The sequence below is a fragment of the Onychomys torridus genome, chromosome 12 (genome assembly GCF_903995425.1).
Source record: "Onychomys torridus chromosome 12, mOncTor1.1, whole genome shotgun sequence".
Classification (NCBI taxonomy): Eukaryota; Metazoa; Chordata; class Mammalia; order Rodentia; family Cricetidae; genus Onychomys; species Onychomys torridus.
This window is the reverse complement of record NC_050454.1, coordinates 8106379-8118914: the sequence shown is the minus strand read 5'-3', so window position 1 is coordinate 8118914 and position 12536 is coordinate 8106379. Positions and strand designations below refer to the sequence as shown.

The 12536-nt window shown below is 42.2% G+C and overlaps 1 protein-coding gene across 2 annotated transcripts in view; it reads right to left on the bottom strand.

Annotated features, from left to right (window-relative positions):
- Nucleotides 1-10281, bottom strand: part of Ccdc50 (coiled-coil domain containing 50) — a 66675-nt gene extending 56394 nt beyond the window's left edge. For both annotated transcript variants that reach the window (XM_036203615.1, XM_036203613.1), the window contains exon 1: nt 10025-10281. In XM_036203615.1, the coding sequence (XP_036059508.1) occupies nt 10025-10073 (49 nt within the window). In that variant the 5' untranslated portion in view covers nt 10074-10281. The remainder of the gene's footprint in view (nt 1-10024) is intronic.
- Between the last annotated feature and the right edge of the window lie 2255 nt (nt 10282-12536).

Sequence of the window (12536 nt, the reverse complement as noted above, 5' to 3'; positions counted from 1 at the left end):
AAACCCTTGAGCTACTTTGTATATTATTTCCCCTTCTTTTCATCATAAACCATTATAAATTTACAACCTGCACATAATTTTTGTTTTTATTTAAAGCTTTCAAATTATTTGCTATTATCTCCCTTTATTTTTAAAAGCACTTAATTTACCTATTTATCTTAAATGTTATTTTTAATGTCCTTTATCTAATAATAATACTAATGGAGAAAATGGTACACATAAGAATTCTGAGTTTAAATGCAACACTATCTAAAAGACCATATTTTCTAGTATCAACAATGAAACTGGTACATTAATTACTGAATAATGTACATATTTTACCAGGGTCTCGAAATACTAACATTAATCTGTAAACAGGTTAGACTAGTCCCTTGAATAAACCCAAATACAAAACTTCTTTAGATATCTGAAAGATGAGACAATTTGTGTATGGAAAAGTAAACACGATTTAATCCTTGTTCCCACTGCTACCCTAGTGGATTCATGAGCAGGATCCTAGCTCTTACCCGACTAGTAGTTCAATTACACCAGATCATCCTGCCCAGAAAACACGTTTTCTGGAGTACTATCTAGTGTACAAAACTGTAAAACCTAGAGAGAGCAGTCAGCTGTGGCCTAGTCAACAGACCAGTAGCCCATTCAGAGAATGGGCAGGCTGTTCCAGGAGTAAGTACTTCACAGGGGGCTCAGGAGACACATGGGAAAGGGATGGCTCAGACTTCCAGAGAATCACTTGAGCTAGGTTAGGTAGGCCAAGGATTGTGACTGCAGAAAGGCTCCATGTGCAAAGTGGAGACATTGACTTCAGGCAGAGGGCTAAGATTAGGGCTCACTGAAACAATGCTGGCATGATCACAAAGTGACCTGGACAGCAGTGACAGCAGACAAAACGTCCACCACTCTACTGCACAAAATGTCAAGTTCTAGGAGAACTCTCGCGGCAAGCTCACGGATTTGGCCCAGGAAACATTAGCTCTGAGGAAAAGATAAGGAAATGGGAACCAGAAGACAGGACTCATTTCTGAGATGCTAGAGCAATGGTTCTCAACCTTCCCAATGCTGTGACCCTTCATTACAGTTCCTCATGTGGTGGTGACCCCAGCCATAAGATTATTTTCATCGCTACTCCATAACTGCAATTTTGCTAATGTTATGAATCGTAATGTAAATATCTGTATTTTCTGATGATCTTAGGCAACCCCATGTGAAAAGTTTCTTCGACCCCAACCAGGTCATGACCCACAGGTTGAGAACATTGCTAGAGTTATAGTAAAGGAGAGACAAAACCAGGTATTACAGATCTAAGCACAAGGTAATTTCCTTTACAAAGAAGTTTCTCCACAGAACCGAAATTTTACCCTGCAAGCGGATGTCAAACTGAATGTACTATTAAGTAAAAACAAATGTTGCAAAATAATTCTAGGGGAGGCTCAGTTACAGGAAAGGTATACAGCAGAATTGGGTATAGATAGCAAAGGAGTAACCTCCTACACCTGATCTTAAGTAAAAATAAAAATGATAGCTATATATTGCTAATGGGGAATCAGAAATGTACATATTTCTTAGCACTCCCTTGTGGCAAAATCAGTTCACCATCTGTTCCCCACATTTTTAGGAAATACACAGAGAATCCCATAAGTAGAGAGCAAGCAGAAAGAAAGCTAAAGACAAGGAAAGTCTTCATAAACCTGGTAATGAATGCATGAGGTCTCAATCATTTCTACTGCATTTTTTAGAGTGCATACTTTATATTTCACTTAGTAACTATGAATTTAAAAATAAGACCATCAGAACAGTCTTGGGAGACACATAGCCTTCAGGTTTCACCAGCCAATGAAGCTTTGCATTCACACAGCCAGGAAGGGTTTCTAACAAGGATCCTACTCCGTTATCATATTCCATGCCCCCTTCCTGTTGATAACTTTCAAGTATCAACTCTATGGAGCTTTAATGGAAAAACAACAAAAACAACCAAACAAAAGGACACCTTCTTGCTCATGCATGGCCCACCAACTGGTATGAGTGACGACAACCTTGACACAGAATGCCTGACATGCGATACAAGGAGGCCACACAAGCCACCTGGAAAGCACATGCAAGCAAGGGAATTGGCAGCATGCATGGGCCCAGCAGCCTCAGGTGCTGGAGCCCCAAGAGCAAAGGATGGGTGAGAGGACAACAGAGAAACCTTGGAGGAAACAGCAACCTAGAGGCCATAGTCCTTTTATGTCAGCAACCAAAAGCAGTGATTTTGGTGTGGGAAGGTACTCTGCAGGCTACCAATAGAGAAACGTAAAAACAAACCTAACCACAAAACCTTTGACCCTATAATCTGCCCTGCCTGCAAAACTGCTGGGGCAAGGCTGGCACACAACTTGTGGGATCAACCAACTAATGTCTGATCTGAGTTAAGACCCTCTCTACGGGATGGAACCCATACCCAACACTGCTATGGTAACCAGAACCAGAGACTAGATAGCCCAAAGACCTAGGGTAAAACTAAACACTACTGGTCTTAAAAAAACAAAGTATCAATAAAATGACTCCTACTGATATTCTGTTATACTCACAGATCAGTGTCTTATTCTGTCATCATCAGAGAAGCTTCCTCCAGCAGCAGATGGAAAGAGATGCCAAGACCCACAGCCAGATATTATACAGAGAAAGACAGACCTTGAAACACACAGTTCTAATTGGGATTTCTCTATCCAATCTCTCCCCTCAGAAGTCAGGGAACCCCAAGGAAAAGGAGGTAAAATAAGTGTAAGAGCCAGAGGGGATGGAGACACCAGGAGAACTAAGCAAGTCCTATATGAACTCAGACTGAAGCAGCAAGCACAGAACCTACCAGGTCCTCTACGCAGATATTACAGCTTTTAACTTCGTAGAGTGTAAGAATGAGTGGGTGTCTCACTCTTGTACCTGCTCTTAGGACTCTTTCTCCTGTTGGGTTGCCCTGTCCAACATCGAAATGATGTCCTTTGCTTTATCTCATTATATTTTATTCTGTCTTGTTTGGTTGTTTCTCTTAGAAGCCTGTTCTTTCCTAATGACAGGCAGAAAGGGGGTGGGTCTGGAGGGGAGACAAAGTGGGGAGGGCCTGGGAGGAGTAGAGGGAGGGGAAACTATAACCAGAATATAATATGTGAGAAAACAATCTATTTTCAATAAAAGGAAAAAACAACAACAAAATAAAAGAATGAGCTGCACATACAATATAGCCCCGTTTAAAATGAATCCAGACAACAGACATCTGGGAAAACAACAGAAACAGACCTCAACTGAGAATCCTGTTGTCACTGACAAAACAAGGAGCATTGTGTAGGCAAAGCCAGAACGTGACCTATAATTGAAGACACTGACACTTTCTAAAAGAGTTGCTAGCCCAGATGTGAGGACAAATGAGAACTACAAAAGGGAATTAACAGAGCCTTAACTGAGTCCCTTCTCTGCTTCGTTTCCCAGTGTCCTCAAAATTAGAGAATGTGATTCTTAGTGAGTGCCAATACAGTCAGGAAACAAGACTGATTATGCCATTGACGCAGAGACAGAAGAGAGGGAAGCACAGACCAATGCCATTCACACTTCTATTGCATTCATGTCTAGAGTAAACTGAAGGAAACTAACCCCATCTTGAAGACTCAGTACAAAGACAAAGCAAGGAAGTCCAGTGTTGACCTTCCTGGTTATCTGTGCTATCTGTCATTAAGGAGCTTCTGCAAATGTCTATCAGATGCAAAGCTTTCAAGGTTTGATGGCAAACTGGTCTAGGTACACCTCTGGCAAAGTCTCTGAAGTAATACTTCACCTATGCAAATGCACATAAGAGATTTTGAATGCAGCCAATTACTGAGAAATAAGCTAAAAATAAAATGAGCAAATTTATTTTAAAAGCTGGGTCTCCTGGGACTAGGTCTGTAAGCCAGTGGTAGAACACCTGCCTGGCAAGAGTAAAGCCCTGAGTTTGATATCAACACCTGCCTGGCAAGAGTAAAGCCCTGAGTTTGATATCAAAGTAAAGTTATAATAGTGTTCATACTAAGTTTAAAGATATCTTTGTTTGTACTTTATAAAGAACCGTCTCAGCCATGACTGCCCCTACAACACGTCACTTACTGAAATTTCAATTTACAGCTTTTATAAATCAAATTCTCTTTTGCACCACTAAAACCTCAGAAAGTACCCTCTGTTCACTTGCTCAATGTATACGTAGTCTTGTGCATGAAGACAACTTCCTGGAACCATCTCCAAGAGATGTATCTGTCATTTAAAGGGTTACATATGGGTATTTAATAAAGCTGCATACAATGCTGTGATATTAAATGAAAATTTAAAACTGACTTCATTTGTAAATTGTATTGATGTACATTCAGAATATATAGAGAATTGTCCAACTTCAGTTAGAAGTCTATTTACAAAACTAGGCAAACTTTTTAAATAGACTCCACAACTATTCACAACCATACACTGAAACAAATGATACTTTACTATATGTAAATCATAACTCATTGAACTCTACTGAAAAAGGAAGCAAAGGAAAAGAGAGAAGAGGAACAATATGTAAACAAGGACTGTGTAAACCCTTGTGTAGTTCATGACACTATGGTCACCAACTACCCTGTGCACACATCTTCATGTTCGTGAGTATGTGAGTGTGTATGTGTATTTAAATGAAATGGTGTCAAAGGAAAGAGTTCTTATTTGTCATCTGTTTAAAAAAAATAGGATCTGAACACTCCTTTACACTAGTTTCTTATTTCAAGCATCTGAATAATCTCCTAGATATAAATAATCTCCGAAACATAGTCCTCCCAAATATAAAACTAATTATCCTTTGTAAGTCTTATCATAGATCTAGGTGTCCTGATTGTCTATTTATGAAGCAAGGACACCTTTAAGTGTGTCATCAGTTAAAATAGTCCATCCAATGGCACTAACAGTGACTACCTCTTAAAGTGCTTTTGGTCACTGAAGTAAAATTCATTTATCTGGAAAATGCATATAGGAAGTAAGGAATGACCATGAACTATGATTTCCCTTAAGTTTACTCCCTTAAAAAGTTTAATTGTAGACAGTTTATATCCTTTAACATTAACCCTTTCATGAAGGCTGAGTATACAAGAAAATACAAGTGTTTGTTTTTTTCAAGCAGAGAAACACTGAGGCAGAAGTGTGACTTTCAGTAACTCATGCAATAATTTATTTGCTCAAACATGAGCACTAAAAAAAAAGAAAAGAAAAAGGTTCAGTTAAAAAATAAAGGCTATGAAGCATCATAGGAAGCATTATCCCCAAAATAACTCCTCAGAAAAACCCCTGAAACGGTCTAGTCATGCATAATTTTCATTCCACTTTTTGAACATGGCAACACTACAGGAAGCACTTCAGAAGTTCTACTTACACATCCACACAACAATTCCAAAGAAAATGTGGGGAGGAGGGGTGGGAATGGAGGGCTGGGAAGGGGGAGACTGACAGCAGCAAATCCCACTAATGACGTCAGTTGTTTAGTCATGCTACTCACTGCCCGTCTCTGGTTCCTGGAGTTTCATAATGAAAAGAAATACTTTGCCAGTATACACAGTTTGTAGTGCTTTCCATTCGATCTTTTTAAAAATGACAGTGAGCTTTATGTTCGATAAATGGCAATTATACTCTCTCTACCTGCAGGACTGTGGGGTTTTGTGTGTCTGTGTCTGTGTGTGTGTGTGTGTGTGTTGTTGTTGTTGTTGTTATTGTTGTTGTTTTCTATTTTACAAACAACTTGCACTTATTCATTCAAGAAACTATCACTTGCCTGCATAGTGCAGTAAAGTGACGGGCTTTTACCGCAGGAGGTATTTTTAGAACACACAGGTCTGTAACATGTACAAGTCTGTTTTGTTTCTGAGAAAGGTCTCACTATATAATCCCCCTGCTTGTTGAGGTTACAGGCATTGCACAGACAGCTCTATCTGGTGGTTGTTTAAAACAACTCCATGTGCCGGGTGGTGGTGGCACATGCCTTTATTCCCAGCACTTGGGAGGCAGAGGCAGGCTGATCTCTGTGAGTTTGGTCTACAGAGCGAGATCCAGGACAGGCCCCAAAACTACACAGAGAAACTCTGTCTCAAACAAACAAACAAACAAACAAAAATCCTCCATGCATCATAAATAACGCCATGCAGTATAAATTGCAATCAAGATCATGGCCATGTAGCCCAGGACACTTGTATTATGGAACTACCCTCACACCTTATATGGCAACAAGCAGATTTATTTAAAAATCTGTATCTGGAGGCTGGAGAGACGGCTCAAATGTTAAGAGCACTGGGTGCTCTTCCAGTAGCCATGAATTTAATTTCCAGAACCCACATGGCAGCTCATAACCCTCTATAATGGCAGTTCCAGGGGTTCCAATGCCCTACTTCTGTGCTCCACAGGCACCAAGCACCCACACAGTGCAGACATCCATGCAGACTATCCACCCAAATACATAAAATAAAAAAATTACTTTTAAACCTGTCCATTCAGCTCCCAAATTGTCACACTGCTTTGTACTTAAAAAATAATGGTTTTAGTATAATTTTATTCCAATATTATTCCCAAAGCCAGAATATAAAGCAAGAAATTTCTTCTTTGTATGTTTTACATGTTTATATTAGATGAATTCTACTTACAAGATATATATTTACACAAATGTGTATATATGTACATGTAGAAGTGTGTGTCCTTCTAAACTCAATGGTGGCATTATTGGTGTGTGATACAACTAAAAGGAACTCTGGCTTCAGAAGCCTATAGTCTGAGAAGGAATCTGAAAGCGTTACACTACGGTAGACTTTCTAAACATACAGGGAACATCTAAAATACGTGTACTCATTCAGTTATTCATTCAATCACATATTCAAATACTGCCTGAATACTTGCTGGCTCCATAAAAGCCATGAACGTGGATAAGGAGAATACAGTGAGATAAATAAAATGTTCCAAAGAGACTAATCAGGGTCTCATTAAAACATGGCACAATCTGCTGTGGATCTTTGAAGAAAAAGAAAGGTAAACTCACCCTGGAACCAGACAAATGCTGACACCACATCAGCTGCCAAAATGGCAGGCATTAAGTGCTGGATCTCTGGAACTACAGGGTACTTTACCGTGCCAGGTATTGTTTTAAATATCTTCCTCTTGAAGTTCTGAAGTTACACCATTCATTTAATTTACCCCACTGTGCCACCTGGGAGTCTTAGACTGAAAATCAACCAGCACTTTCTAGGTATGACTCTTTGTATAGCTATTTCTAAAACTTTATTAAATTTTATTGATTATAAAAAAGAATTGGCTCATAAACAGGGCCTATACGCTAAAAATGGGTCACTCCTGGGTGCACTGATTTTAGAAGTTAAGCATGTTGCTACTCACATGCACACAATGGGGTGGAGGGTGCAGATTATTACAGATGAGGCAAATGATGAGCCTTGTATCTGAACAATAAGAACACAAAACAAAACTTGGAGAACCACTGAGTGGAAAGAGAAGACTGACAGAGAAGAGTTGTTCCATTACAAAAGTATATGGATGCTCCAAATCTACTTTGATTAGGAAACAGGAATGTACTGACGTTTAACTGCCTCAACTCTTTTCACCTGTATAAACTCAGATCTCTCTGTCTCCTAATTTGTTGGTTTTGAGCATATACACTTCCCAGCTGTGTGTATAAAGGGTCTTCCCAAGGAAGCTCTTACCTCCATAAAACCATAACCTAGGAAAGAAGACTTGGAAATATGCCAGTACCCTGATATCTGTTCTTGATACATCAAAAATCAAAGTGTCCTACCCTCTCTTAAAGAAGGGGCAGTAGGAAGGGTTACACACTCACATTGGTCCCAGCCTCTATTGGAACCACCCATGATGTCAACTGTAACTGTACATAAACTCACCAAGGTTTAAACTCAAAAGAAGAATGGAAAACACAGATAGAAATCTTTTTAATGAGATTCAAAAACCTGAACCAAAATAATAATCAAAGTGCTACTAAGTCCCTTGGACTTAGGTAAGAGTTTGCAGACTACACAGCATCAGGGCATGCTCTGCTTCATCATGGGCACCTTCGAGATCTCTTTAATTAGGGGGAAGATATTGTTAGGTGGCAACTGGGGCATAATTAAGAATTACATTAAAGAAAGATACAAGTTATTAGACTTGACTACTTCCCAGATCAAAATCGCCCCAATGTGGGGGTGCTACTAGTAAACCCATCATGTCCTTTGATGATCTTACAAGCCAGAGAAGCAGGTGCTCCCAAGGACAATGATCTCAACAGCTTCTGAGGCCTTCCAAGGGAGCAAGTAGCAAATTCTAACTTAACAAAGACCCGTGAAAGAGCCACACTAAATTTCCTCATCAATTTATCAGAGTATGCAAACAGGATTGCCAGGCATATCATCCAGAAGGAAAACCACTTGGAATGTATTAAAACTCTTAGTGTTTGGGAATGAAAAACAGTTTTAGATGGAAAGTGTGGAACTCCTTGAGAAAGAAGATAATAGCACGAATGAGGCACATCTTGGTAAGAAATCAGGAGGCCTCAGGGTTTCAGAGCGCACACAAACATTAAGTTCTTTCCAGGCCACTGATACAAGATGGAGGGTTGGGGGAAGGCACAGCACCAGGGAGCTGAAACTTGGTGTGTCAGGCTTTGTTTGAACTCCAAGTCTCATCCTCCTCCACAACACCCACAAACAAGGAGAGTACTACCAAGGGAACACTTTTCCTTCAGACATAAAACCAACCAACACATATGTACACAAAACCCCTATCTGGCAAGAGACAACCTCTGAGAGACAAGCAGCTCTATGACAGGTCTCACGGTAAAGAACCCATCTGTCTTCCCCAACATTCAGCTCTCTAGTCTCGGTGAACTAAAAACTGTAATAACCATAGTCAAGCTAGGAACCTAAATGCTGGAAAAATACTGACACTGAAAGCTTAGCCTGGGGACATTATTACCCTTTAGAAACAAAGGAGCAGATCCAAATCTACTACACTTTGAACATAACATCATTGACTACCAGTCACTGGGTTCCTTTGAAACTCTGGGGCAAATGCAGCCAAGCAGTCACTAATGGTCTTGGGATTTCTAGGTTGGCCTGAGCAAGACCATCTGAGTCACATTAAGTTAGCAATTAAACCTCAAGTCCCAAGAAAACAAAACTCTTTATCACTTCCACACTCCCCATGGCTGGCCACAGATCCCAGATGCAACAAGAGGGATCCACAACAAAGGCCCTTTAGAACTTCTGGCTCTCCAACAGCACTCATGAACAGTCTGGGTTTTGAAATGCTTAAGTCTGGAACATCAATGCTTCCTAGTGAGCCAACCAGGGAGGTTAAGGTGAGTCAGTAACCAAAATAATTAAAAAAGGGGGGAAAAAAAAAAAAAAGCTAGGCCCCAGGGCATGTGATGAAGACTATTTATTTGCAATGCTAGGCCTGGCCAGGACTAGTCAACCTTATTTTCCTGGACTTCAATGTAGGGAGCCATGAAAAATAAGGGTCACAACACTCCCTTCATTCTGGTCTTCATTAAAAAGAAGGGGAGACAGGCTTATAAGGACATGGGGGCCCATCCATTTAAGGCCATTGCCAGCCTGCAATGTTAAAACCTTTCGAGAGGTGAGAAAGAGCCAGCCAGACACTTGGCTAGGAGAAGGAGGGAGTGGGAAGGAGGGGAGAGAGAAGGGAGAGAAGGAGGGAGAAGAGGGGAGCAGAAAGAGCAGAAGGAGAGGGTCATGTTTCAAAACAAAGGCTCCACTCTGAACGCCCCCTGGCCCCGGCCTGCCTGCCTGGGCTGTGGTTTCTACTACATTTCAGCGTCCATTGGACAGAACAAGGCCGCGCGGCCCGGGCCGAGGACCTCCCGCAGCCCCGGGCTAGCCAGGCCGGGTCGCCGCGCGCCTGGCCAGCCCCGCGCCCCGCGCAGCCCCGCGCAACCCCGCGCAGCCCGGGCCACCCCGCTCCCCAGGACCCGCGAGGCCCGGCTTACCTTCCTTCACGCCCGGCAGCTTGGACTGATCGACACTCACATCGGCCATGGCGGCCGCTCGGCCTCGGGCGCACGGAGACCTCGGCGCACGCCCACCCCGCGGGCCGGCCGCAGCCACCCGCGCGCCCCGGCCGGGTCGAAGCCAAATTCCCCCGGGCCGGAAATGCACCGGAGTCCAGTACGGAGGGAGAGAGGAGACAGAAAGGCGGCGGCGGCGGCGGCGGCGGCGGCAGCGGCGGGGGGCGGGAGCTGCAGGGCTGCACCGCACGCACAGGCGTGCGAGCCAGACCGCCTCCTCCTCGCTGGTGTGCCTGCCGCGCCCAGCCCCGGCCAGCCCGCAGCAGCTCCCAGTCCTGGAAGTCCCGGGACTGGACCGCAGGCTGCACCTGCTAGCCCGACGGGATCGGTCGTGTCTGAGAGCCTCTCTGAGATTGCAGACTTGAATAAAATGCTTACTGAGTGCCAAGCCGGCTCTCTTGTTTCTAGGGTTTGAGCATATATACATATGCTTAAAAAAGGGGGAACCACACATTGAATTGAAGCACACAGAATTAATACAATTCTGGGCCCTCCTGGGAAAAAAAAGAGTGTTCACAACCACTTGAGAGAAGTGAGTCATCTTCACTCAGCAATAACCAATACATGTCTACCAAATCTGATGTTCGGTATTGGGGTGGCGAGATTGTGACTTCTATCTGGCTTCCTACTGTTCAAACATGCCACACGCTGGTCTGTAATTCTGACATTTGTGTTTCCCTGAAATAGGCCGGCTTTTGTGTGGCTATGCTTTCCCCGTGGGTACACATTCACTTTCCTTTGGGGACTGTCTCATCTAAAGGGAACATTCCTGTCCTAAACTTGTATCATCACTGCTCTTATCTTTCAGTCCATTAGTCCACAAGCCCTGAATATTTATTGAAGAATGGGTGTGAGATCAAATCGGGTGGAGCGGACTGCTTCCCCGGGCTTGCTTCATAAAGGGCAGGGTAGCAAATTAGTATTCTGTTTCCTGAGTGAAAGGTCACTCTTAACTAGCAGACGACGAAACTGAACTGAGCATAACCAAGGATAGGAGAACGCAAAGAAAAGGGCACTTTCTGGTGGAAACACGGTAGAAAACAGTTCCTCCTCCTCCTCCTCCTAGCTTCCAGGTTTGCTTCCGGGATTGCTAGACTCTGCAATCTCGCGCCAGCCTCTTCTCAAAGTCCGACGGATCACTTCAGCCGCTGGCATGAGCTGGTGTTCTATCTCAGCTCGGGATCCTAGTGTGAGAGGTCAGGACATTAAAAGCGGAGAGCAGAAATTAGAGCGTCAGAGGTTGACAAAGCTGCTGCCCATAGGTCAAATCCAGCGCATTGAATTTGAGTGACTATTTTATATATTTTTTTAAATACTACATTTTTAAGGAACTAAAAATATCTAATCTTTTTTATGATTTTTGCCTTTTAAGCCCAAAGTCTAAAGTACTATCAAAGCCTTTATAAGACAAATTTGCACATCCCTGTAATAGAGCACTTTTTAAACTAAGTGAGAAGTAGGAAAGTATAGCAAAGTAGGCTTGGGGATATTTTTAGCTGCCCAGCCATATATGGTTCTGTTTTGAATTTTCTGTAGTTCTAGAGAACATTTAAAATGACAGTATTTCCTCTTTTCTTTTCTTCTCCCTAAATTATTTCAACTTTTTTACCAAGCTCTACCCTGGGAGACGGACATCCATAGATGTATCTATCCACTTGGGGCTGCTCATTTGTGCTTTCTGTTGAGTCTGACCAGAAGTAATAAAAATCAGAAGGAAGAGAGAAAAGACAGAGTCTGTATTACATTCTTCTTCCTGTTTGATAAACCTAAACATGATGGGCTGGAAGACAACTTGCAAGGGCCCATTCTTTCCTCCCACTGGTTTGCAGGGACCAGAGACAAACATATGTACGCTTTGAGCCATCTCACAGGCCCACAGACATTTATTAAATATTTACCAGTTAGGACCAGAGAGTTGCTTTAGTTTTTAAGAGTGCTGGTTGTTCTTGGAGAAGATCCGGGTTAGGTTCCCACTACCCACATGGTGGCTCACAATTATCTGTAACTCTAGTTCCAAGGGATCCAATGCCCTCTTCAGGCTTCAACAAGCTCTAAGCATACATGTGGTGCACATACATACACACATTCAGGTAAACACTAACACATGCAATAAAAATAAATCTTTAAAAACCCACGAGCCAAGGTTCCATTTTATTCTTTGCTTTTGAAAAATCACTAGTGTTTTTGATGGTATTTTTGGAGATTTTGTTGTACTTGTTCAAACTTTTTGTCTTTTAAAAACAAAGGTTTTTCATGTATTCTACCATAAACAGGCTCTGACTTAAGCAGTTATAAGTAAATCCACAGCATGATAGGTCTGAAGTAGGACAGTTATAAGTAAAATCTAATTGGTCCCATATTACTGAAACTTCATGGCTATTGTAGTTATTTGCCTTGTGAGTTCCAGGGAGGTCTGGGCATTCATAAGGCCTCC